This window comes from Rhodnius prolixus, unplaced genomic scaffold (genome assembly GCF_049639745.1).
Source record: "Rhodnius prolixus isolate KJV_2025 unplaced genomic scaffold, Rpr scaffold_13, whole genome shotgun sequence".
NCBI lineage: Eukaryota > Metazoa > Arthropoda > Insecta > Hemiptera > Reduviidae > Rhodnius > Rhodnius prolixus.
This window is the reverse complement of record NW_027411583.1, coordinates 12,355,181-12,382,797: the sequence shown is the minus strand read 5'-3', so window position 1 is coordinate 12,382,797 and position 27,617 is coordinate 12,355,181. Positions and strand designations below refer to the sequence as shown.

The 27,617-nt window shown below is 32.6% G+C and overlaps 2 protein-coding genes and 1 long non-coding RNA gene across 11 annotated transcripts in view; 2 read left to right on the top strand and 1 right to left on the bottom strand.

Annotated features, from left to right (window-relative positions):
• The first annotated feature begins 205 nt into the window (after window positions 1-205).
• Lnk (SH2B adapter-like protein Lnk) lies at window positions 206-7,325 on the top strand. Of its 5 annotated transcripts, none has more exons than XR_012454902.1 (3): window positions 206-2,192; window positions 4,816-4,912; window positions 4,991-7,325. XR_012454902.1 is itself a non-coding variant. In XM_074116318.1 (2 exons), the coding sequence occupies exon 1, from the start codon at window positions 591-593 to the stop codon at window positions 2,163-2,165; it is 1,575 nt and encodes a 524-aa protein (XP_073972419.1). In that variant the 5' UTR covers window positions 206-590; the 3' UTR covers window positions 2,166-2,192; window positions 4,816-7,325. The 5 variants fall into 5 exon arrangements, 3 of the variants coding, with proteins under 3 accessions (XP_073972419.1, XP_073972417.1, XP_073972416.1); XR_012454901.1 differs by having other exon boundaries at window positions 2,529-4,912; XM_074116318.1 differs by having other exon boundaries at window positions 4,816-7,325.
• LOC141448175 (uncharacterized) lies at window positions 4,802-26,564 on the bottom strand. 2 transcript variants are annotated; one of them, XR_012454904.1, is made up of 4 exons: window positions 26,474-26,564; window positions 24,919-25,058; window positions 7,818-8,600; window positions 4,802-5,982 (listed from the first exon to the last, which is right to left on the bottom strand). It is a non-coding gene; the product is annotated as an uncharacterized lncRNA (long non-coding RNA). The 2 variants fall into 2 exon arrangements; XR_012454903.1 differs by having other exon boundaries at window positions 26,465-26,543.
• LOC141448172 (trypsin II-P29-like) overlaps window positions 8,488-27,617 on the top strand; it is a 36,683-nt gene continuing 17,553 nt past the window's right edge. The window contains exons 1-3 of one of the 4 annotated variants that reach the window (XM_074116313.1): window positions 8,488-8,618; window positions 13,722-13,844; window positions 15,659-15,820. In XM_074116313.1, coding sequence (XP_073972414.1) covers window positions 13,724-13,844; window positions 15,659-15,820 — 283 coding nt within the window. In that variant the 5' untranslated portion in view covers window positions 8,488-8,618; window positions 13,722-13,723. Of the gene's footprint in view, window positions 8,619-9,148; window positions 10,023-11,818; window positions 12,396-13,721; window positions 13,845-15,658; window positions 15,821-27,617 lie in introns of those variants that run through there. The other 3 variants (XM_074116312.1, XM_074116311.1, XM_074116314.1) reach the window with 3 other exon arrangements.

Sequence of the window (27,617 nt, the reverse complement as noted above, 5' to 3'; positions counted from 1 at the left end):
TTTAACTATGTTACACTTATCAAATAAATTCTTAAATAACTTTTGTAAATACAAAGCCCCAAACTTCATTCAAAATTAAACTTGATAATAGTCACAGCTTCCAAAAATGAAATCACTCTACTTTATATTTTTCATTTCGTAAAACAAAATACTCTTACCTTTCTTTCAGCAATTTGAGTTTATAAAATATAATTGTCTATTGGCAACTCTGCAGCATGTTTGTGTAGCCTATGGAATGATTACCTGATTGTACCTGTCAGGTAAACTGAAGTTATTTTTAGTAATTCTTTTTTAAAATATGAAATTAAAAGTATTGCATATTGTTTCTGTTTAAATTAAAGTGGTTGTGTTTATTAAAAAATAGTGTATAGTTCATGTTTTTCTTTACTAGTGATTTTAGGTTAAAAAAAAAAGCTACCAAAACAAAGTAGACGCCCTTCGGGATTGTAATTGAAATTAAGAACATAAAGATAATGTTTATAGAAAGTTCTCATACATTTTGCTCATTGTTGACTTGTATGTTGCTGTGTTCTGGAAAGTGTATGGACATCAATGGTGATCCTAATATGCAGCGATAAACATTAAATACGATGGCTAGTGCCAGTGTGGAAAGTGCCGGAGAAGATGGTACTAATTGGGTGGAGTTCTGTGAAAAACATGCCAGAGCAGCTGCAAGTAATTTTGCCAAGTCTTTCATCTGCTACGTTAACTCACATAATCCTAATTCATCAACACTTGAACATAGAGAATTTCTTTCAAAATTCATAGACAGTTTTGTTGAACATTTTGAAAGTGAACTACTAAAACTAAAGGATAAACCCAATTTGACTAATGGTATAGCCGGTCCGTCAGGAGTGAATGGTTATCACGAAGAACACAATGATTATTTTGATTCAGAAGCTGAAACAAGATCGCCAAAACTTTTTCACAAGCCTTTCTTCAGACGGCTCTCATTTAAGGCGCTAAAAAAAGGTAAAGGTTTTTTTTATCGTCAAGTTTCTGATGAAAATGATTCTTCCAATGGCCTAACTAAAAGTATAAAATTTGATAAACATTCAAAAACTCGTCTAGCTAAAATTGTAGTGGAATGTCGTAAAGAAGGTATAGTTAACTATTTGATTGGTGAAAACCCAGACGGTACCCAAAAGTGGGAAAGGTGTAGGTTAGCTTTGGTGAAAACTATAGGTGGTTATATGCTGGAATTTTATTCACCACCTAAATCAGTCAAGCCAAAGAGTGGTGTATTCTGTTTTCTAATAACTGAAGCTAGGGAAACCACAGCTTTAGAAATGCCAGATCATGAAAACACTTTTGTTTTGAAAGCTGATAATAATATGGAGTATGTTATAGAAGCTTATGACATTGATGATATGAGATCTTGGTTGGCTACGGTGAAATATTGTATGAGATCGGTTAATACAGGCGATTCTGGTGATAATCAAAGCTTGCTAGGATCTTCCTCTGAAGCACAATTGCATGGTAAGCCATCTTGTACAGGTGAATTAGAAGATCCACCTGAACTTCCACCAAGGCTGCAGGATGGTGCAACATCAAACAGTAACTTTGAACTGTGTTCTTCCCAGGCTGAAGGAGAAAACCAAGAGCCAGAGATTGATCTATCTGTTACACTCCAAGAATATCCATGGTTCCATGGGACTCTACCAAGAGCAGAAGCTGCTTCATTAGTGTTGAGTACAGGCACGTCTGGCCATGGTGTATTTCTAGTAAGGCAAAGTGAAACAAGGAAGGGTGAGTTTGTGCTAACCTTTAACTTCCATGGACGTGCAAAACATTTACGAATGACCATCAACGATACTAGCCAGTGTAGAGTACAACATTTATGGTTTGGCACTATATTCGATATGCTAGAACATTTTAGACAACATCCAATACCATTGGAATCCGGTGGAACGGCCGACGTTACACTTACCCAATATGTTGTAGCGGCTATACAAAGTCCGCTGTCCAATCTGAGAAATCAAGGATCAGCCCACACTGAACGTAGGCCTCCGCCCACTCCTGAACAACGAGAGATCATTATACACGGTGGTTCCATTAGAACAAGAACTGAATCTATGGAGAGAGTGCAAGAGACTGGTTCCGGTGGATCGGTGACCTCAGTAGTTGGTGGTCGAGCTATTGAAAACACTTATAGTTTTGTCTAGGAAAATACTCACCTCATTTACAGTCTAGTAAGTGTACATATTTATTAATATTACCTGAGTAGTTAGAAAATCAAGTATTCATATACTGTACTTTTGATTATAGTATTTAATATGTGTAAAAAAAAGTCACAAGCTAGTCAATATTCAGTTAAATCTAGTTAATAATAATCTTTAAAAAAACAAAAAAGTAAGAAAAAGAAATATGAACATAAGGATTTCTAAAGATTAAGTTTTGGAAACATTTAGTTGAATAAAATGTAAAAAAAAAAAAAGATGAAAAAGTTAGAATGTTTTTCATATTATTATTTTGCTAATATATTTTTCAAAATGTATGTATTTAATTTGGATTTTTTTTTTTTTTAGAGTTCGTAACATTATACAAAAAATATTGTACACTGAGATGAGAAAAAGGTCTTCTTGATTATTTGAGTATTGTTCTAACAATAATTTGTTTTCTTTTTTAGTCTGTATAATCTTAGATTCTTCGAGACTAGTGAGGGACTACCGGGCAAAGAATAAAGAAATTGAATTTTTGTGTACTTATAAAGTGATTTAACTCCGCGCAGTACGAAAACCTTTCTTAACTGTTACAATAAAGGCAGTGCCTTTGAAAAACTCGAATTTTAGTGATCAAAGCGTGTTGAAAGTGTTCAACAGACCAAAGGTTTGGTTAAAAGAAAGCCTCAGGAGCAACGGATTAAGGTTTTTATTTAAAAAAGATCCATAATAAAGTGCTAGTGGAAGTAGTAAATAAAATAAGAAGTTTAAAAAAACCTAATAAAATAATCGAGGTGACCTTTTATTACACCTGAGTGTATAGGGGACAATAAAAATACGAAAAATTATTTAGAACTTAAAAAAACACATACATACAAATGAAATTCCATCCACAATTTTGTACGAAATGTTTTAAAATTTATTAATATTTTGTTTTGTTAAAAGAAAAAAGGTTGTTTATTAGTAAAATTAGTTTAAATTGACATAAATGGCAAACTGTGGACTTGTATTTTAGAACTGCAGTTTTAGGGCAGATTTTAACGCAGATGGTGGACATAATTTTTTCTTTAAAGTAATAAATCATGCGCAATTGGAAAAAATACTTCGAATTAAATAATTTTTAACGAAAATGTCTTCAGAATTTTGTAGAGAAAAGATAAGTGACTCTTTTCTTTTGCTATCTTGAGAACAGTAAACACTGATCAATAAATAAATATTAAATAAAGTTATCTTGGACCACAACCAATTTCTTTTTAAGTAAACATTGTTTTGTAAACCGTCCCAAATTATTATTATTTTTTTTTTCTGCACTGCAGAAATGTTTAATCTTTCCGCATTAAACATGGCAGCCACCAAAATCCGGATCTTATCGCAAGCGACCAGTTGTCTCAGCTGGCCCCTTAAGACTTTTATCACTGTACTTATTATAATGAATTCAAACTCCAAATCAACTCAAGCGATTCTGATGAGTGTAATCTCTGACAAAAACTTTAAACAAAGTAATGGGGGGGGGATAAAGGCACAATTCTTGCCCTCCCAGAATGGTTTTCACCCTGTCTATTTTGTGTAAAATGGCTGTCCATTTAAGTGCACCAGATAAAAAAAACCTCACCTATACATTTTTGTGAATATTTTTACCGTCCTCCTCATTCTTAAAATCCCTTAATCCCTTAAGAAAAACATGTTTAGTGAAGGCGACCAGTTTTTTTGAATCACAGAATTCAGATGTCGGATGATCCATCCCCAATAGCTAACTCATCTGTTTTCAGATTACTGTTAATAACTGCATGTTCATGTGCATGGAAACTGCAACGTTAGCACCCATCAATCTTATGCTCTCAGTAAATTCTCTCAGACTAACCCTCAATAACATAGTCTTGTTTTCTGTGTTTAATTTCTGATCAATCTATAATAATAATTATGTTTAACTTGAAACAAGTCTGCAATTTATATTAATAATTATATTTATAATTAAAGAAAAATTAATACAATGCCGATCCTTGAATTTTCTCATCAAAATCAATTTCAGTGAAATCTCAATTTTTAGTTTTCACATAATCTTCTTTCTTAAATTCATGGTGGTGGTGAGACTCAAGACTTTTCTTAAGACATTAGAAAGAATAAACATTTTGTAGTTTTTTAGGAAATTTTCCGCACCATTTACCGGAAACAATTGTAAGTATAAAAAATGGAAATTGTGAAGAAATTTTAAATGAAAGAAAATAAAAATTAAAGCTTAATTAAATAACGAGTGAAAATACTCATTTTCATTTTCTTAATTTAGTAATTAATTTGGTAAGGTTGTATCTGTCGTAAATAGTGTTGAAATAGATCCAAGATTGCAGAGTGTACATTTTTAACATTAAAAAAAAATTATAATTATAACAATTAATTGCAAAAAAAGGTTTAGATACATCACAAGAGGTTTTCAGGAAGGGGCGCCTCAATATTTTTTAATTTCATAGCAAATAAACAAATAATTTTTAACAAACAATAAACATCACAACTTGTAGATTTAAAAAAAATAAAATAAACTATAAAACTCCAAAACACTAGCGCTAAAGTTTTGCCATGGTTCTTCCAATAATTGTGTTCATTAAAATTAATAATTTCACTTAAGAAATAAACCATTAATTCCTTATTTTTGTTTTAGTCAAACGAAACAAATTTTGGATGACATCATTAATGTTTGTTTGGAATATTCATTTTTAAATAAATGAGGTTTCATGAACATCTGATTCTATTTTGAGGTATATTATTCTCAACAAAGCTGGTATCGGCCATTTTTTTGGTACGTTATTTTGGATAGATTGAAAAAAATGTTTAAGGAGAGTATGCAGTAGCGGGTTCCCCAAACCACAACGTCAATGTCTAGCACAGGAGTCGACTGTGTGCCGCTTCATCGTCGTACCTCTTCTGCCATAGTGTGCCTTGCAGCTTCTTTCTGTTGAGATTGCGTCATTTTACAAGGAATTGAAGGATATTATGATCTCCTGTTTCACTCTACAGAGAACATTATCCTGATGGTAGACCCATAATAATTCTGACCAGATGAACCTGATTACTCATATATTCTGAATAAAATCGAATGCTGACGGCCAATTTTTTTTTCCTTCGAAGCAGGTGATCTGGTTAACTTGTTGTCCATCGCTTCCCTTTATAATATTGCCACTTTCTCTTGTTCACTGTTACCCGTAGAAGATGCTTAGCTTTTACAAATAAGAAGACCCCTGACTATATTTCTTTTGTCACCGAAACGCATGTAGATGCAGAAAAATGGTCCAATTAGAACATTATAGCTGGTTTAGTGTAATAATCATGATTCCAAAAAATATGCATTCACAGCATCCTAGACTTGATGATGCAGCAGTCATGGAGGGTGCCCGCCCTTCTTCTTTAATCGATCTGGGAACAAGAGACTTCCTCCCATCCTGTGGCAAAAAAAAAAAAGGCCTATGCTAGGGAATTTTATAGAAAAATTAATAATAATTTATTTAGTCTCGTTAAATCGCCATTATAAATGGAGTCCCAGGCTATAACATTTAAGTACAGATTGGTTTTAAGGCAATTAATGTCAATCCATTCATATTTTTTGTTCCCAGTTGCTTTCACAAGTCTCTGATCTACTGTCGGTGCATAGCAGTCCAATCCCGATCACTGTATCCAGAATTAAAAACTTATTTTTTTGACTCCCACCTCGATAATGAGATCGATTAGTGATTCTTTAATACTCAAAACTATGCCTTTAGGTAAGGGTCGCTTTACCATCCTACTAAACTAATCGATTTTTTTTGGTTTTTCTCTCCCTCACTCAGCTTCTCTACAACATGACACATTAAGATAAAATTATTATTTTTAAATAATAAAAAATGAAAAATATTTTATAATGTACCAGATTATTTGATGATAAAGTAATGGCTAACCAGATTGAAGTAAAAATAAAAACAAAAAATGTAAGTATATTTGCTTTTTTCTGTGATTCTATAAACGTAGCTTCTACATATAAATCGATTTTTTATTTTATTTGTTTTTTTAAGGGCGAATTAATTAATTTGTGAATTAATTAATTAATTTGGGAATTAATTAATTTGTGAATTAATTAATTAATTAATTAATTTGTGAATTAATTAATTTGTGAATTAATTAATTAAGTTGTGAATTAATTAATTAATTTGTGAATTAATTAATTAATTAATTAACTCTTTTTATTTAACTTATTCATTTGGATTGTAATTAATTTAATATTTGTCTATTATATCTTCTTTTTGTTATGATTTATTTTTTTTTATGTTGAAAAAAGGCTTTAATTGAAATAGAATAATTTTTAAAATATTCTACTTCAATAAGTAATGTTTTTTTTAATTTGAAGAAAAGGTTGTTAAACAATACAGTACTGAATATAGTAAATTAAGTTAATTAAGCAAATTCCGATATTCTGGAATAATTCAGAGTGATTATATTTATTAATGATTTTTTAATTCTAAAATTGCTATTTACAATTATGATTTGTTAATAATAATCTTAAAATACTCAATTTTGTTTTTTTTTTGTTTTAATTTTTTTTTAAGGCGCGTCAGCATCTAAGATTTATTATAATTTGTATTTAATGTTATTAGATTTTTATTTGATATTTTTAATTAGTTATTACATTAAAAAATATTTTTTGAAAAGTTAACAAAAAATAAAGCACTTGTTGATTTCTCATTTTGTAATTAATAAATTAATATAGTTTTATTTTCTTATTTGTAAAATTAATTTTTTATGTTTTTCAAGGGGAAAAAAATGATATATATATATATTTTGTAATTGTATGGTAATTCGAAATGTACGTATTCTTTTTGTATTAGCTTTATTAAGTTTGTTTAAATTTCATACCTACTTTATAAGAACCAAATACAAAAAAAAAAATAAATAAATATATTGACTTAGAAAAAAATTCAATAAAAAAATGAAAAGAGGCGAATTCGAAGTTTTTAAGACTGCAAATACTTTTTAATTTTCTGTTTACTTTATTTTTGTTTGTTTATTGTAAAGACTTGTTTGAAGTACCTGGTTGTGTTATTAATATATCTTTAATTTTTGGGGAGCTAGGGGAATAACAAAATAAATATATAAAATTTTTTGATGCTTTATTTTCAAATCAATTTGAATTTGTATGTGATGTCATTTTTTAAAAAAGGAAGTCTAGATAAAAACAGGAAACAAAATGATTATCTGTGGATTAAGGAAAGATTAAAACTGAAAAAAAAAAAATAATAAAAGAATTGTTTTATTCTACCCGTTCTGATTCAGTTCCCATATTTCGTTATTACTCTTTGTAAGATGAATCGGGTTAAATTTTAATTTGTTAACTACATGATTAGGTGTCGTGGACGGGGGCGGAAGCACCTACTTTACTAATAATTTTTTTTTTTCGCCCCCAACAAATAAAAATTAGCTCCATGCTGCTGAATTCGAACTGGGAGTCTCCTAGTTACAAAGAAATCCACGTCCGTTTCTATTAAACCAAAACACCCGCCCCTACATTCAGGTAATGTACTTCCGGTATTTTTAAGAATTTTCTAGAATCTGGAGAATTTATCAAGTCTTTGTGATAATAAAATAAGCAGAGTCGTAATTTTCCAGAAATGGAACATTGGAGGCAACAATACCCACCATCTTTTTTGTGGGTCAATACTGACGTATTGTTATTATTATTTTTTCTCGTTCCATATATATGTCAGGATTCCATAATTCAGAGTAGACCGTGTTCCTTTCTGCTACTGAGGACACAGGATCATATGTTCGAAAAGCCACCCTCGTGTAACATTAAAACTCTCCTCTCTTCTACTTAAGGTCCCTTCTAAAAAAAAAAAAGGGAAGATCAGCCTCTTTATTTCCATCTCCAGGAATACTCTGCCTCGTCACCCGTCCTAGGGCGACCACAACATGGCCGTCCGGAAATATACCATCATCAATCGGTACCGCTTGCCACAGTTACGCTTTTCCATTCCTATAGTGTACAGCCATAAATATACCCTTTAAAAAAAGGAGCTGTATATCAGCTCCCTTTAGTAAGGGACAATCTATCCCGAAATCTCCTTGCTCAGCTTTAGGGCCATAACTGAATATTCATACAGTAGCCTCACAATCCTTATTAGTGATTGTTCCCATCACAAATAATAAATTAACAAATTACTTATTTATATGAACGAAAGAATTATGTTCAAATAATTGCAATACTTTCCCCAAAAATAAGAAAACCAGAAAGGCTCCAGCATATCAACCAAGGATAGTTAGCTAGCTAGCTAGTTGGAGAACTGGAAGGAGTAAGCCTGGAAGAAAATGTCAAGGGAGTGGAGAGGCTCGGATCACTTTCTCCTGGAGTCCAGTCATCTGTTACGGCCGATCGTCAGCTCTGCCTCTCTCTTCATCTCAAATTCTTCTTGCCGCCTCACCCTGTAATCATTGTTCCAGGTATTTAATATGTAAATTAATTAATTGTTTAAAAAAAATCCTTTAATATTTAAATTATTCAAATCGCTGAGCTACCTTTAAATCATAATTAAAAATTAAGAAAATAAAATAAAACCAGCCTGGCAATATCAGACCAAGGACTCCCAAACTAACCATCTTACGACATGACAGCATGCCTCTTCTTCTTTGATCGTTCAAATGAAAGTGACCACTATTCACTTTTACTTGACCTAGTATTATTCTATGCGCTTTTGTATTTTGGCAAAAAATATTCTCTATATGAAATTATCATCGCTTTCTTTAATATTGTATTCGTATTCAAAAGAAAATTAATTTATTTATAAATTAAATTTTCATAACAATAAATCTCTGACTAAAAGGATAATAACTCTCTTTTCCAATAACTTGTAGAACTTAAAAGGTGAACGTTAAAGAAAATGATGGGAGTTTCAATAAAAAAATACATTTTATTTTCTTCTTTCCTTCGAGTAGAATTTCTTTGTTTAGATCTTGAACATTCACTGAAAAAAATACACGCTGAATACGGAAATTCTTTGAGTTCAGGGAAATGGTTTCAACAATAGGATGTTGTATCAACAAACTGAACACAGAAACTGCAAAATTTGATAAATTTCGCTAACAGGAAGTGACCAAATTTGTATTATTATCGCTTAACAGGAAATACTATTTTACAGAAAGGATTTTTTTACTTTTTTTGAGGGGGGGCTGCGGGGATTTTGGCTCCTTAATGTTTTCTGTAAATTTGACACACTTGATCACACATACTCGTACATTTAGATCTAGTAACCTTTTCATTGAAACATTTCCCAAGAAAATTAGAATTTTTAGAAGATGTAATTGAGGTTAGACCTTCCTCTAAAGTGAATTATTCATAAAAATGGAATAGGAATCAAAAATTGCAAATCTGAAGAGAATCAATTGGATGTGCCTCTTTAATTAATTAGATTTCCCGATTAGTTTTTTCCCTGAAAGTGGTTCCAAATGACTCTCTTTTAACTCCGAACATAAAAGTGCCGGTTTATTTCACATTTTACCAAGGGAGGGTTTCCAGGAAATGGTGAAAGTTAAAGGTGACTAAATTCTCAGTTCGTATTCATCGGAAGTACGTCTATCCAGTACGGCTTTTTCGAACTTTTCTGTTAAGTTTCCTAGGCAGTCACCAAAGGAAATTCACTTGAACTGACTGTTGATTAGGTTCCATTATTTTGGTTGTCGGATGGCTCCAAAACAAACACAAAAAGGTGGTAGACGAAAATGTATGGCATTAATCCGAGATGTGATATCTCAGGAAGACAGGAGAAATTTACTCACTAACTTCTGGACAAAACTAGAAACAGTTCATTGGTACAGTTGAGATTATAAGAGAAGGATGATCAGTTCCAGGTAAAAAATTCCAATAGTTTTTGTTTGTGTCTTGTTTTCAAAGTATTGCCCAAATAGGTGTAAATAACCGATATGTTGTCAGCTGCTTTAGCCTAAGTAAAGGTCAATATAGTTTACTTTCGTTGTTATTTGTTCAAATCAACGGCGTCTCCAGGTGTCTCCAAGTTGGTGAAAACAACTTTTACTGCTTTATCAGCATCAATTTACTCTCACTTTCATTTCAATGTTTTTTTGTTTCCGTTTTTACTCGTTTCCTTTAAAAATATTTTGCATTATTTATTTTCTAATTGTTGTTACAATCCTAGTTATTCTATGACTAACTCAAATATACATGCTCTGTTAAATAAATTAATAATTAAATCATGTTTTTTAACTATACAGTCGGCATTGGATGGAAATACTGCTGCAGTTAAGTACCGCTTCAGCTTTCTGATGAAGGAGAGGCAAAGAAGGCCTGTTTCAGATTGATGGTCGTCAAGAGTAGAGCAACTTTTGTTGCGTACTGTAAAGGAATTCTCATGGAGGTTCCAAGGCCTTTCCAACACTTCGCTTTTCCTTTAATACGAATTGCAAAAGTTGTACGTGAAGTACGAGGCAAGTTCCTAGATGGCCACTGGCAGGCAACACAAGATCGCGTAAAATGATTCGAGCAATACTTTACGAGGAAAGATTGCGTCTTGGATTAGCGAGAAAGCCTTTTCAGGATTACGTGGGACTGAGACCGGGGGGAAGTTCTATTTGGATAGGATAACAGCGGTGCTGGATTTACACTCCCTGAGAGAGCATTGTCTAAATGGTTATCCCTAAATACTGGCTCCCTGCTACTTTGTGGGGTTCCCTAGGCAAGAAACCAAAGTTGGAGGAATGTAAACCTTCTCTAGAAAACTATCAACTTATTAATTCTTAGTAACATCTACGGAATATTTAGGAAGCGGGTTACGTTCTTATAAAAAAAACGCACAATTTTTTCCACAAATTTTGGAATCCCAGCAATGCTTTTTTTAAAAAAAAAAAAAATTTGGTTATTAGGCCACAAAACAGTAACTTTTTTTAAAACGGTAAATTTATTATGGGTAGATTTATTTAGAGAATTTGGTTCTTCCCTGAGCTTCGACCAAATCGTAAAAATTAATGCTATTACTAATTCGTAAATTCAACATGATCCTAATATGCTCATCTTTTGAGAAGAAAGAAAAAGTGAAGAGGTAATCAAACACATCATCTAGTTACGAGTTGTGAAGTAGCAAAAGACAATAGGCTGTACTACGAAGATAAGAGATGATCAGAAAGAGAAGTTGCCCTAGGCTAAAGAGAAAGTGGAACGATAAACGATAGATCTGTGACAGCTCGCCTAGTGGGTCAAAGTCAAGGCCTACCACTTATTTTGAAAATACCATTCTTTAAATTGCTATAATTTTATAGATAATAATTGCTCTCTTATTTATCTCTGCATTTATATTTATTACTACTTCTTCTTTAACTACGAATTTTGTTTTTTAAACTTTCTCTTACTAGGTGAGGAAAGTAAGCGATCATGTCTAATTTTCGATTTCTACTTTTCATCGGAAGTATAAGTTAATAGATGCTCTGAGTCCACAAAAAAAAAAGTGGTTTTTAGAACATGGGCGGTGCGTGTGCGCGAAAAGAATATTTAAAAAAATCTCAAAAACATGGGCAACGTCTTTGTGTAAAAGGTTTTAAAAAGTGTAAAATGTTATTAAGAATCAATTTTGTTTAAAATATTTGGATTTTGAAAAAAAAATGTAAAAGTTAAAACCTTGAAAATTGTTGTAAGAAGAAGTTTGATGATTGCTCGAAACAGAATTTTCTTGTTTTAACTGTCAGATAATTCGCACTAGCGGAGAACAGTAACACTGTCAACAACTGGATACCACGGAACTTATGAAGAAGGTTACATATTGTTATGTACATTTATGTGAACATAATCGGCGTAATTAGTCATGCGGTTAAACTTTAGAATTGATCGTGGACCATTCACGTAAAGTGGTGAATTGCCTTCATTGGGCTTTGTTATTAGTAAACCTAGTGGACTGCGAATGATTCTAAACATTATCGTAAATTGTGCTTATAGTAGGCAAAATAAGCTTTTTGATTACTTTACCACGGGAGTAGAACTTGCTTCAAGAACTACATAATAATAATAAATGATTTTTTTTTTTTACTGAGAACAGTGGTTTCTAGTTCTATAATTGTTCTTAAATTTATGGTTCTTAAGAGTAGTGGTTGTAAGTCCAGTAAAACTATCATGGAACAGATTCTATTTACTGAAGACTACGTTCTATCAGTGCAGCGAAACACCAATGACAAGAAAAAGAAACAAAAAAACTATTTTAGTGAGAGCACTCACGTAATGTAAGTTGATAACTTATATTTTGCATTTCTAAAATTTTAGCAACTTCTAGTCATTTAAATTCGTCAAGTACACAGAATTGGTACTATTCTTGCTGAGATGCCAACTTTATTTACTTTGGCACTCTTAAGAACATTTAAACTTCATAGTTGCAACCAAATAAAAACCTAAACTGAAGACCCTTTAGTGATGGGTAAAACAAATAAACCTCATTTAATTCATATTATTAAACAACCTAAACTAAATCTTGACCTACCAATTAAAACCAGCCTTTAGACTTAAACTTTTATTGGTATTGATCCAGTTTTCTTCATAACAACATAATACAGTGTTTCAATTGAACGACTTCTACGTCTTCAAGATATAATATTTTACAGGAGTAAATTGGTACTTGCTCTTATAAGGTTATTTTACAAACAATCCAAGATTCGACGATAAAAATTTAGAGCTAAAAATAATTTTTCTTTTCAAATTATTTGCCAAGAAAGACTTAGGCACCATATCTTGGGTAGCTAAATGAAACAACCCCGAATTAAAGGTAATAAATAATACCCAACTAACGATATAAAAGATTTAATTCAGTTAGATTACTTTTATAATTAAAACTTTCATGTGTTGAACGCATGTTTATCCTAAAATTTTGTCGGAAGAACTCGCAAGGTTTTTAAAAACTACTACTTCCGGCTAACGACTTACCCTTATATCTCATACAGCATCAATATCAACTTTATCTCAACACTAGTCAGTCATTTCATGATTCCATCACTAGTCACTTCTGCCATTCTTTTTTGGATCTGTCGCTAGACTGATAATTTGAAGCCGAATGGAAATAAAGAGCGAGTTTTTAGAGAAAATTTTCAATCTTCGCCAAAGTCGGAATTTTAACAATACATTTAAATCCGATGTTAAATATATCACTGTTGTTCCTGTGTATATATATAAACAGAGAAATGTTCTATGAATAGAAAAGATACTTTAGAGGGAAGAAACCTTATTCCAGTTCTTCTTATCGATTTATTATAAGAAAACTTCTCAAACAAAAGTAGTAGATCTAATTTATTGTTCACACTAAATTAAATCGATAAAATTAAATAAAACTAAATTTAAATTAAATCGATATAGGTAATTTACAGAAAAGTTTTAAGAATCTGAAAAATCCATTCAGTAATGAGGCCGTGGAATTTCGTCTTAACTTGGAATTTTAGCACCACTTGATATTTTCATTTAAAAGAAACGGAGCAAACAGGAGGATATTTTAAAAACTGATTATAATAGAAGAATAGAATGAACTCTTTGTTATAATTGAGAATTCTTGTTTTGTCTATCAGGCATGAAGACTGTGATAGTAAATATCTACTTCCTTATCAATCACATATTGATCATCTGCACCATTATTGGATTGTTTTTACAAGGAACTCTATCGGAAACGGACATTGCCATCATGATAATAGGTATTTTCTCATCTTTCTCGAAAAGATTTTAAAATAAGAATATATACAGGGTGTCCCAAGCTATATGGATAACGACTTTTTCTCGGAAACTAAGATAGCTAGAGAAAAACTAAAAAATACGTGTTCCCTTAGTTTTTTTTGTTAGAAATCCAAATTTACTTTGTAAATTTTTTTCGGTGCCTCCAGAAGCGAGATACAGACACCAACTTCATTTTTTCAAATGGGAAGGTGCGGTTTTTATTTCAGAAATAGATTCCTCTATTTTTTTAAAGAAAAATTTACTTGAACGGTTTTTTTCTGTGAGCGATATTTTAGAAGTTATGAATGAAAACATGATTCTTATAAGAAATGTCAAAATGATAATATTATAACGGTTTTTTGATTGAATAAGAAGAAAAGTACTATTTTATTATAAATTTTACTCCTCATTAATATTACAGATCATGCTCGAACTGGCCTCCACCATTAGAGATGCATAGACATGCTCTTTCTTGCCAATCGTCCCTTACTGCCAAAGAAATAGATTCGGCTTTAACCGAGTTACAGGCATCTATTATTCTCTGCTTTAGTTCATCTACAAATGCAATTCCGGCTTGATTCTGATGCACCTAGATTTAGAAATGCTTTTAGGTAAGCAGAAATAAGAAAAGAAAGAAAAAAGTTATGAATAATCACCTTGTTTTTCAGGTATCCCCAAAGGAAATAGTCCGTAGGTGTCAAGTCCGGTGAACAAGGTGGAGACTGAATCGCCCCCCGTGTCGATATAACATGCCCATCAAATTGCCTATCGAGACATCTCTTTACATGCCTGATGGTGTTATATCCATCACGGGGGACGATTCAGTGGCCACCTCTCTCGCCGGACTTGACACCTACGGACTATTTCCTTTGGGGATACCTGAGAAACAAGGTGATTATTCATAACGTTTTTCTTTCTTTCCTTATTTCTGCTTACCTAAAAGCATTTCTAAATTTAGGTGCATCAGAATCAAGCCGGGATTGCATCTGTAGATGAACTAAAGCAGAGAATAATAGATGCCTGTAACTCGGTTAAAGCCGAATCTATTTCTTTGGCAGTAAGGGACGATTGGCAAGAAAGAGCATGTCTATGCATCTCTAATGGTGGAGGCCAGTTCGAGCATGATCTGTAATATTAATGAGGAGTAAAATTTATAATAAAATAGTACTTTTCTTCTTATTCAATCAAAAAACCGTTATAATATTATCATTTTGACATTTCTTATAAGAATCATGTTTTCATTCATAACTTCTAAAATATCGCTCACAGAAAAAAACCGTTCAAGTAAATTTTTCTTTAAAAAAATAGAGGAATCTATTTCTTAAATAAAAACTGCACCTCCCCATTTGAAAAAATGAAGTTGGTGCCTGTATCTCGCTTCTGGAAGCACCGAAAAAAAATTACAAATTAAATTTGGATTTCTAACAAAAAACTAAGGGAACACGTATTTTTTAGTTTTTTTTCTAGCTATCTTAGTTTCCGAGAAAAAGTCGTTATCCATATAGCTTGGGACACCCTGTATAGGCTTCTTGACCGTAAATTATTAAACTAAGGATTCAAGATTGGCGAGGAATCGGTCAAATAAAAAAACAATCTCGATCTTTTTGCCGAACATTTCATACAAATATATTGTCTTCTTCAGGGCCTGGATATTAATATTAATTTGTCGAAACGTTGGCAAAAAGACGGAGTTGTTTTTTATTTGACCGATTCCTCGCCAATCTTGAATCCTTATTTTTAAAATAACTTTATTATAAAATAATTTTTGATTTTTTGTTTTTTACCCATTATGTAGAAAAATCAAGAGCTCAATGGCCTGCCCTGAGTACATTGTTGGCCGAAGTGAACGAAGGTATATTAACACCTGAAGAAGCTGTCATCTCCAACTCTAGATTGGTTAATAAAGCGCAAAGGCAGCTGGCTGTAATCAATGCGACCAGATTCTTTGACGATATCTGTAGGTATTTTAATCATTTTAAAATAAAATTGTTCATTCTTTTTGGTGGCGCAAATAATGATTTTCTTAAATAATCATTGGGTACTTTGGATACAAATAAAGACCTATCTCCTAATTGGATTCTTTTCTAAACAATTATTTTTCTTCTCCCGTACGCCGAGATAAATAGTTATTGAAATAATGTTAATGATTTATTTTAAGAAAATTTTCACGTTAGAAATGATAATAAATTTCAAAATTACATATTTCAAATGTTACCGATTGTTAAAAAAACTGAAGGAAATAATGTGGGCAATTAGCGGAAAAACTATAGGAATTTTCCAACATATAGCACGAACTAAAATTTAACAGATTGAAGATGTTATATAATTTAATGAATGCTTTTGAAAGTTTACAAATTTTTATCTCATTCAATTGCAACTAATTACTGTTAGCCAGTATTTACTTTTTTATGTTACGGATACGAGCTTTTGTGAAATCTTGACTAATCAAACTCATGATTTGTTTCAATACGGGTAATTATATAAAAGTATTTATTTGCAAGAGTTGAGTTAATTGTTTTATTGAATTGTTCTTCCATTTTTATATAATTTTATCTTTTTCTGATGCCCAGTAAATGTGAATTAAAGTGTAAATTCAGGTTTTGTTTGTTATTCAAATTAGTTGATAGAATTCACTTATAAATAATTCTGAATGTAGATGTTGCTTATTATTTTTTTAAGTTCTTATCATTTCAATCGCTTGAAGCTTATCGTTTTAATTTAGTAAAAGATCGCATATTAAATACTCGAAAGTATTTTTTTCTTCCTTTCTTGTACATTTTATGTCGTGTTCTCTAAGTTAATTTATTGAGCACATTAAACTTTTGAAATTGAGTAAAAATATTTTGCGTAGAACACTCCTAAGACCTTGTGTCTTTCTGTAATTCTCTAAATTTTCTTCAGACACAAAACATATTTTTGTTTCTTACTCTTCTTGATTTTGAGTTTACCTTTTCCGAAATTCGCAAAAGTGGTTTGTATATATTGGGTAATGTGAGTGTGTGTGTGTGTTTTTCCACCTTAATTCAAAACGAAACATAGCAGAAAATTCAAATTTGATAACTGTTCTAAATTAAGTAAATGTATTTCATTTTTTTTTGAAAATATAGATTAAAAGGATGAAAACCCTACGAGGTATGGCTATTAAATAACGAGACTGATGCTGCTACAGAAGAACTATGCATGCGCCAAATCCTAACGACCGCGACAGCTGTGCAGCAGCGTAAAGCATTCTCTTTCGATTGCAGCGTCTCTCACGTGTTTGTAGGGAAATCTGTCTGACCGGAACCGTCTTTTGGGTGAGAGGTGTTAGTTTCGTTTTGCCGAAAACATGATACTACAAAACGAATTGTCGTGAAATTTCACTTGAAAACTTGGATAAAACCGCTACTGAAACTTATCTTTTATTAAAAAAAGTTTTTTGGCCATGAATGTTAATCACGTGCGCGAGTTTTGTGAGTGGTTCAAACGTTTCCAAGATGGCCGAGAAGACGTCGGAGATAATGACCGCCCGGGTCGCGCCCTTCCACGTCCAAAACGGATGAAAATATCGATTATAATTGAATCAACATTACTACCGGTGCTTGCTCAACTCCGTGAAAGAGTTAGGAAAAAACGACCCCCGTTTTGTGGAAGAACAAGTCACGGGGTTCTCCATCAATCAAGACAACGCGCCAGCTCACACTGCGTTGTCTGTCAACAAGACGTTTCTAGCCAAGTAAAACATCCCAGTTTTAGGCCTCATCCGCCTTATTCGCCTGACCTGGCCGCCCTATGTGACTTTAGATCTGTTCCCCAAAGTCAAATCTGCATTTTAAAAGGAACACGATTTCAGTCCGTTGAAGCTGTGTGAAAGAAAAAGCGGCACGAGTCATGCAGGAGCTGACAGAAAAAGCACTGATTCGGAACAATGGTAAATCCGCATGGAGGGTTGTAGTGATAGTGGAGGAGTGTATATTGAAGGTGATAATAACTAAATATGTATAAATTTAAAATGAAATGTTTTATATCAATGGTCTCATTATTTAATAGCCACACCTCGTAGTGAATATAAATAAGAGAAATTATTGGTCGCCTAATCTGTGGGCAGTTTCTAAGAGAAGACAATTAAGAGTGCGATGATCCAAATGGTTGTTTTGATGAGTGAACTTTCGTTGTAATGTGTGAAAGTAGTGGGCGGTGAACAACCTTCAGAACAGCAATTAGTGGAGATTAGAGGGTATTCCTTCTTTTGTTTGTCTAAAGTGATTAAAAATAAACAACTCCCTAAAGTGACAAGGTTTGAGATAAGTATCCTTGTTAAGTGGGTAACAACGTGGACTGAACGACGCCGCGAGGAGCGGAGGTAAACAAAAAGAAAGTGACCCCTTTTGGAGAAAGGCAAAAAAGAAATATTAAAAGAGTGGGGCGTCCAATGAAGACTCCTGCTGATCGTTGTATGAGCAGTGTGCGCTGGGTTGTACGGTGATCTCTCCGTGTTATGTCCTTGTCCAACAGTCATGTACCTACCTTCATACGTATCCTGTACTCTGCCACGGCTGTTCATCATCCTATTGCCATGTGTGCTTAGCGTTGAATTTAGATTTCCTGGTGAACGTCCCAACAGTAGTAGTAGTAGTAGTACAACCAGAGAGCCAAAGCAGCAACAGCGTCGTCATCTAGCTTCCACGACGGTCAGTAATGAAGTGTTACCCTCCAGTTATTATGATCAAGTCAACAATGGACGTAATCGTGGTGAAGCTGCTTTACTTGTGCACGTGTTGACCAACAAGTTGAAGAATGTGAGCTCCATGACTGGAGCCGGTCCTTATGATCCTCACCACTATCATCATCATCACAATCATCTGGACGATCCTAGAGGATTTCAACAGTCCCTAGTGGATATGTTGGGGAAAAGTTAGTAAATATATCCATTTGCAAAACCACCTCCTACTCCTTAAGCACAGTTTTTAGAGGGAAAAAAAATCACACTAAACCAATTTTGGTACAAATCTGATTATACGTGATTATGATAGGTGTAATGGAATCTTTTCTATAAATTTCCATTTCAGTGCAACAATTTTCTCTGAACACTTAATTATAACTAAATAAATATTTAAATCTCCATCTTATTACACAGGTGGTAATTCAGTTCAATTCAGTGAGATGATACTCATCAGAAAAGCCTGCCGCACATCCTAAAACTCGTGTAAAATACCAGAAGAAAATTCCATTCAAACTAAATTTGGGCCCCTCCCTCCCACAGAATGCTCTTGATCGAACATACCAGGAAAAATGGTTGAAAAAATAAAAGGTTGTAAACAAAATGTGTACCAAATTTAAATCGTAAAAATGTGTCACTTTTCTTGGGGGGGTCCGCAGATTGGAATTTAGTATCTTTGGTACGAAAAAAATTTGTTAAGTGGGGGAACTGCGGCCATTTCCTTTGAGTTTGCTGCCTCGAATCTCGAGGCGGCCCGATTTGGAATCACATAATCCCAGAGGAGCTTGAATAACACTTATGCTTTATCTCATTATAGTAAGAATTTCCAATTTAGAAGAAAACTCGCTTGGCAGAAATTGAATCTATGTTGTTCCTTTTTTAGTTTTTACGCACCATATATTTCGAAAACTATTTAGTTTTGTTAGGCGCCACGGTAGCCGAGCGGGTTAAGAGGCGATACCTGCAAAGCCAATGTGCATAGTGGTACTGGGTTCGATTCCCGATCTAGGCCTTTGGATTTTATTCAATGTTTTAATGATAAATAGTAAAGTACGTTTGCTAGTCCCCTCTTCCACGACACCTAGTAAATGGTAGTTGGACGTTAAGCCCCGCCTGAAAAAATAGGCGATTACTTTACCTTACTATTTAGTTTTGTTTAAAATTCTTTTGACGCAATTTGTTTTTTTGGAGGTACATAACATCCGGTTATTTTAGTGAACCTATATTTTAGCCAAATAACATGTAGTAAAAAATTCAAGCTGCAGAAAATGGTGTGTATGGTCATATCTGATTTGTCCTACACAAAGGAAATTTACTTTTATGGTATTCTCTAAACGTCCTGTATTCATTTACATGCCGTTTAATACAAATTGATTTTGGGTATAAGTATCTGAAATTCTGTGCCTGAGGGAAAGGTATGAGGTTGGTCCTTGACAGTTCCAAGAAGAGAAAGTCCTATCAGAGTTCATAACTTTTAATTCCACATGTATCATACCAGAAGCATTTCCATGAGTATTTGGGGACGGATATTGTCGCTGTAATGCAAGTTTAATGCTGTCATATCCAGATTCTTCTTTTTTTCTCGTCCAGAACTTAAAGAACTAGTACGATCTGTATTAACGGTACTTCCACAACTTCTCTTCAGTGTCCTTGATTAGACTGGATACGACTGAGTGATCTTGTCCTTGGCTTACCATCGCACCGTCTACAGTCTCCCACCCGGGACATACTACTAGTACTTTCACTAGCCATTTCTTCTTCCTTTCTTCACTGCTATTTCTGTGTCCATTTCACCAGAAATATTTCTTTGAAGAAATGTGCGGAAGGTTTTATAACCTGAACGCCTCGCTTTCAGCTTAAATTATCATATTAGTTTTTTTGATTGAATATTTGTATACATTGAATTTACTTCTTTTTACACTTGAGCACTTCTGACCACCTATTGCCAATTTCTTCATAACTGCCAGAAGAATATAACTTCAGAAAGATATCAAATTTAAACTACTCTATCTCTTGTTGAATGTCTCTATTTTAAATTTTAAAAAAATCTAATTGAACTCCACACATCTTTCTTTTAAAGTAATTAAATTGTATTGAAACCTAGATATAGTTGAGGAGTTCACTACTGACAAACAATCACTATAAACAAAATGATACTGTTCAAAGAAGCTGCGGAACTAGTACGATCTGTAATAACGGAACTTACTCCTGGAACCTCGCTAAAATCAATATTACTGAGAAAAATTTTCAAACCAATTTGAAAGACCTAACATATCATTGTCCATGTTCAAATGGTGCGCTTTGGTGATATATTTTTCATGAGTGGACTATCTTCTAAAAATGCATTAATGAAATAATACGCATTTTTCAGGTATTTACCTTTTCAGGCATTACCTTCTCATACCCCTATTGTACACCATTCAATTTGGATACCTTTAATTTCACTGGAATTGTATGTTGATGTGTATAAATTAAACATTCGTGTTTTTGTTATTGTAGTGAAGATTATTTTTACGTGGAAATCATTTGACTTCATATAATATCACGAAATTTGGGAAAGAATTTCTTGTGCTGTGCCATGAGAATAAGAAAAAGTTAGCTGAGCACTGCAAAGGATGTCTGTAAGACTGACGTTGTCTTTCTAGGTCAGATGGGATTAATGAGGTTTTGAGTTTCTTCTGTATCGAATTCCAGAAGATCAAGGATATTACTAAACTTTCAAATCAATTATTTCTACTTTCATCGAAAGTCCAAATTATAAGAATTCTAATAAAAATCTTTCTTGATGAGTGCATATAGGAGGCGACATCGCCGTAAACCTCTGTACTTTTGTAAATATGTATGTGCAGATATTATTAGAAAGTATTCATTCATTCTTGACGAACATCCGAATTAGCCATTTGCCCTACAACTATGGCCAAAGTTTGAAGTTTAGACTATTCTAAGCTCTTAACACTTTTCTCACTTAAGAACTATTTTATTTTTAACTTCTTGTACATTTCAAGGGTGATTTTGGAAGCCAAGACCTAGCTGAATATTCCTAATAACTGGCTACAATCTCCATAATTAGCACGCACCCAGACCAGATGTAGTTCTAATTATGTTAACTGTTTCTAGCCAAACCATTGTTTACAAAACAGTAAAAATAGAATAGTTTATAGTGCACGCTATTTTTTCTTTTAAAAAGGGTTTAAATTAGTGTACCAACAAACATAGCAACAATAATTTTTCCTTAGTTTTCTTAGGCAATAAACATTTCTTAATTAATTTCCGGTCTGAAGATTTAGTTTTTGATTATTGACGTAGTTTTTCCGTGATAATTATAAACCTCTGAGAAAAGTAATTTGTGCCAGTTTCAGGCATATATTTTATTTGCTATGTCAAGGTTTCGAAGTAGACACTAGATCATCTTCAGGGTTTAGGTTCTTATTTGAAAAAGCATTTTAATTATGGTTCTTCTTTTTTTTTTGTCAAATATGTCAAATATGATCTAGTACGCCTAGGTTGAAAACTCGAACAATAAATACAAAAAAAAATTAAACTGAAACTGGCAATAATTTCTCTTTCCTTTGGATGAATAAATAAACACGAAAAAAGTATGACCAGAATAAATATTTCGTTTTACAGCTGTTCATTATTGTGCAAAATAATGACTAACGCTGTATAAATCTCTTTAACAAAAACTTACAGTTTAAAATGTTAAGTATAAGGGTTGATTAAACGCCAAAAGGTACACAAATCAGCAAGTACCCAACATTTCATTAATACTTCATTAATATTTAAATAATTCTACTGCATTAATTTTCATTAATATTTTTTTGAATTTATTAGATGTTTCACAGACCCTTATGCTGGCCATTTTAATCTACAAAATATTTGTTCAAGTAGAACACCATTTAACTTAGATTGACTGTAATAAGATAAATAAGATATGCATATTTTTATGACAGCTAACATAATTATTCCAGTATTTTACTATAAGTAAAATTAGAGGGACTACATTAAATTACAATTGAGAAATGAATAATTATTGTTGAATAATTTACTTGATATTACCTACGCGTTATTACCTACGCTCACAAATACTTCGGAAAGGCGAATTCTAGACTGAAATATTGTTTTAAATCCGTGATTCAAATTTAAATAGTAGCCGACTCTACTTAGTCTTTATCTACTTTAACGTGCATGTACATACTCGTACATACATGTGACTACTCAGAATAAAGAGCATAATAAAGATAAATCAGAAGAATAATTTGGAATAAAGCTAAAATAAAGTACCTATTTAATTATGAAGATATAATATACATTTTATCATAATTAGAACAAAAAAATAAAATATTATGAATGAACAAAGGGAAGGGATTAGCTATGCGGTTAGCGTATTGGATTCCCACGTGGAGGTTCCGGGTTCGTATCCAGCTGCAGACCCTTTGATTTTCTCTTTCTAAGAGCTTCTTACAGCTCACTGTCCGGGTGATGGACAGTGTTGTCTGTAACGAGAGAACACTGTCCGGAGGCCGGCAGTGCACTGAAAAAAGTTCCGGGCGCCAATAACCTTAGATGTTGACGCGTCTTAAATCATAAAAAAAAGAAAAAGAAAATGAATGAACTGGCCAGCATAAGGGTCTGTGAAACATCTAATAAATTCAAAAAAATATTAATGAAAATTAATGCAGTAGAATTATTTAAATATTAATGAAGTATTAATGAAATGTTGGGTACTTGCTGATTTGTGTACCTTTTGGCGTTTAATCAACCCTTATACTTAACATTTTAAACTGTAAGTTTTTGTTAAAGAGATTTTTGTACCTTTTGAATAGATTTTCCTTTTTGTATGTTCTTCAAAGTTACATATCTGCTTTACAGATTTTATTAAAATTGGGAATAATAAATTTTAATTGTATCATTATAACCTGAAAAGGTGTTAAGTCGGAGTTACTACCACTGGAGAGATCTTTTTAAAGAATGATTATAGTTGCGGTCCCCAAACCATCCTCAATAACAATTTTTTTGAGAAAGCATTTTGAATAAAATAGGAAGGTAATTTGTACGTAAATAGAAAAATTAAACTGCGATTTCAGTTCTTCCCTTTAAGAGGAGTAAGAAAAATTAACTGCGATTACAGTACTTCTCCCTAAAAGGCAAAGAGGCAAAGATTTTGAATCGAACGACAATTCATTGATGTAAATCGGTTCACTCATTGATAATTTTAACGATTGCAGTACTTCCTCTTAGTACGTGTAAGAGCATGATGGCACTTCACAGCCACGTAGAGGAGCTTTGATCACTTCTTCATGCTAAATTTTATCAAAATCGGACTAAGCGTTATAGAATAGAAATATTGGTAATAATAGTTTTAGAAAGGGCCTTACCTGGGTGGGGCAAACTCCCCTCCTTATGAGGCACAGCGTCGAGGCTTTTAAAGTGCAAATCTGTACAAAATTTCGATTCGAATGACACTTCATTCATGAAAATCGGTTCACGTTTCGATAATTTGAAACGATTGCTATACTTCCCCTTAACAAGTGTAAGAGCAGATCGTCGTTTTAATGTTACGTAGGGGAGCCCTAACCCTGTCATCCTACCAAATTTTATCAAAATCGGGCTAAGATTTACAGAGTAATTAATTATAATAATTTTGGAGGGGGCCTTACATAAAAGCGGCTAACTCCTCTCCCATTCCATGTACAGCGTCGAGACCCACAAAAGGCACATCTACATAAAATTCCGAATCGAATGATACCTCATTCATGAAAATCGGTTCACGCGTTTAGGCGCTACGTTGTTTACAAAAAAGGTAACAACAACAACAACAACAACAACAAGAAGAACAAGAACAAGAACAAGAACAATTTTTGAAAATGCCGTTTTTGCTCATTTTCAGCATCTTTTTTCTCAAAATCTATCAAATCTAGGTTGTTGCAAAAAAATTACAGTCATAAAGGAGGATTTGCCCTATATTATGAAGAAAATTTGGGAATTTTATCTTTTATAGAAAAAGAGAAAAAAATTGTCAAAGTTGGGTGTTTTTCAACGTTACGCTTTTTCGTGCAGTTTTTGATGATCAACCCTTATACAACTGTCCTACCGGACAGTTTTAATAAGGGATAATCTAAATTTCGTAGATATTATCCGTGCCATAGATTACTTTCTTTAAAACCTCTTCAGAGGAAGTATTGCAGTTGTGCTAACCAGAAAGTTTGACGTCCTTTAAACACAAAGGAAAAGTTGTTTTTCCACAAGCTGTGGTCTCTCTTATTACGCGTGATCACCCAAAACTTATTAACCTTAACAGTTATAAGACTTAAACCTACTGCAGAAAAATTATCCAATAACATGAAAACTATTTTTACCTGATTATATTGTGATGTAAGAAATAGAGGAAACAAATCGTAAATTACGTTTGGTTCCACTTTCTTAGAAACAACAACTTCTTTTGGATTTGCTTCAAAGATTTTTGTTCACTTTTTTTTTTGTTCCATGCAAACACTCTCTAGAAAAATAAAACAAAGTGCACTGTTTTCTGCTACTTGTTCAGCGACAATTACTTCTGTATTTAGGGAAAAGTACATATCCATTGTTACGTACGTGATATCTACATTATCTTTTAATAAAAATAAATTTCTCCACAGATTTTAAACTTGGGATTAAATAAAATCTTGTTCAGTAAATTAAAATTTAATCACATTAAGTTTTATAATGATATAGAACGATATAAACAACCTACTTTACGAAGTCATCGTGCATAGCAATGAGTTTTTTAAATAATAAAAAGCATCAATTGATTTTCTAATTCCCATACTAAATTATAATTTCCGTTAATCCAAACATTCTTCCCGTTATTTTACATTCGACGTTTGTTTTTTAAAGTATATAAACAGTATGAAAATGTGTCACTCCATACAATTAACTTCTAACTACAAAGAAAACAATAACGGATGATAACAGTAATTTTGAAGGTTACTTGTTGGTTATCCTTTCAGTCATCGAATATAAACTTTGATGGCAAGAGAAAAAAAAAAGTTGATTTCGAAGTTTTGTTCAAAATCCTCAAATGTGTAAAATAAATTACTAGAATAATGTTAAAAAAAAAAAAAAATCTGACACTCTTTTATACACCAGTAATTTAAATTTTGGAAATACCAAATGACTAATTTGATTTAATGTTTTCTTTTCCTTAAATAAATGTGTACATTTATGGCAATACATATGTAAATGGTTCTCTTTCGCAAGTACAAAGATTGGGCAAACGTCATTCTTTAATAGTTTTTTTACATTGTCAGGTACACCAACTTATAATAATTTTTGCCGAAATAGAAATTATGTATTATCAAATAAAAATTATTGGCTCTTGCTTAAGTAAATATTCCATAAAGTTTAAGCAAAATCGATCTACTTTTAAATTGAGGGGAACTTAAAATCCAACCTATTTATTAGCAGATTTTCTCTTAACTAGGAATTCCAGTTATTCTAGCAATTTTATTAATTATATGAAAGACCTTTGTTTTTTTTTTTTTGTTTTTAAACTTCGTTTATAAATTACGTACAGTTAGATCTAAAGCATTTATTTGTATTTAATATTTAATTTAATTCTAATTGAAGTATGACGTATTAGGCTGCTTCTCACTGACTTATTTAGTACTCTTGTCACTTTAATAAAACAAACGTGCCTTCTTTATCAAATTTTACCTTCCTCATCAATAATTTATGTAAAATAAATTTAATGCTTCCACTTTCTATTTAGGAGGTAAAAAGGAAGTGTAATATTCGTGCAGATTCACGATATCAGTTCTAATTAGGGTTCCCTGAGTTGAAAGTTATTTTTAATTGTTCTGTCAGCCTCCTATAAAAACTCAATACCTATTTTTCCCTAAGAATAAAAATAACATGATAACTCACATGACTTACTGTTATTATTCTCAAGGTTATAACTCACGAAATTTTCTTCAAATTCGAAACCTTTGGTCACATCTAATTATTACTAACATTGTTATGTTTAGTAATCTCCATGGAAACCTATTTTCCAATTCTTTCCTCCAACGAATTTTGTCTAGAAAGGAAAGGAAACTGTTTTTACCGTTAGGTTTACAGACGGAGTTGGCTACATAGAAAATTACATTGTATTATTAGAAATACATACTCACAAAAATTAATTAAAGAAAAAATAAAAATCTTAGTAAGAAAACTTTAAAATATGTAAGCAAATACAATTATAATACTTTCTTAACCTAAAAAAATAATAATACTTTTGTATATAAATGGAAGCAAGAAAAAGAACGCTAAATTACAAATAAAGGTGTAAAATTAAAAGAGACAGGAGATTTCTTGGTTATATTAATAATAAACCACTAATATTAAGATAATAATGAATTTCTTAATTTAAATCTTTCAGTATAAAACAGGTATATATCATTTATTTTCTCTTTAGACGTACGAGGGTCGTTTGAAAAGTCCGTGCAAAAATAAAAACTACTTAATTTTTTGGAGTAAACCTTTTTTATTTTTCAACATAGTCTCCTTTTAGGCTTATACACTTCGTCCAACGCTGCTCTAGTTTGTTGATCCCTTCCGAATAATAGGATTTGTCCAAGTCTGAAAAATAGCCATTCGTTTCTGCAATCACCTCCTCGTTTGAATAAAATCTTTTTCCCGCCAGCCATTTCTTCATATTGGGGAACAAATAGTAGTCCGAGGGAGCCAAGTCTGGAGAATAGGGGGGATGTGAAACGAGTTGGAATCCTATTTCCATTAATTTTGCGACCACAACTGCTGAGGTGTGAGCTGGTGCGTTGTCGTGATGGAAAAGGACTTTTTTTGTGGGCCAATCGTGGGCGTTTTTCTTGCAGCTCGGTTTTCAAACGGTCCAATAACGATGAATAATATGCACCTGTAATAGTTTTACCCTTTTCCAGATAGTCGATGAGGATTATTCCTTGCGAATCCCAAAAGACAGTCGCCATAATCTTTCCGGCCGAAGGAACGGTCTTCGCCTTTTATGGCGCAGATTCCCCCTTGGTAACCCATTGTTTAGATTGTTCTTTGGTCTCAGGAG

What these genes read in the sequence shown, in the direction of transcription:
- Lnk (XM_074116318.1), top strand. Translation starts at nt 591, where the DNA reads ATGGCTAGTGCCAGTGTGGAAAGTGCCGGAGAAGATGGTACTAATTGG.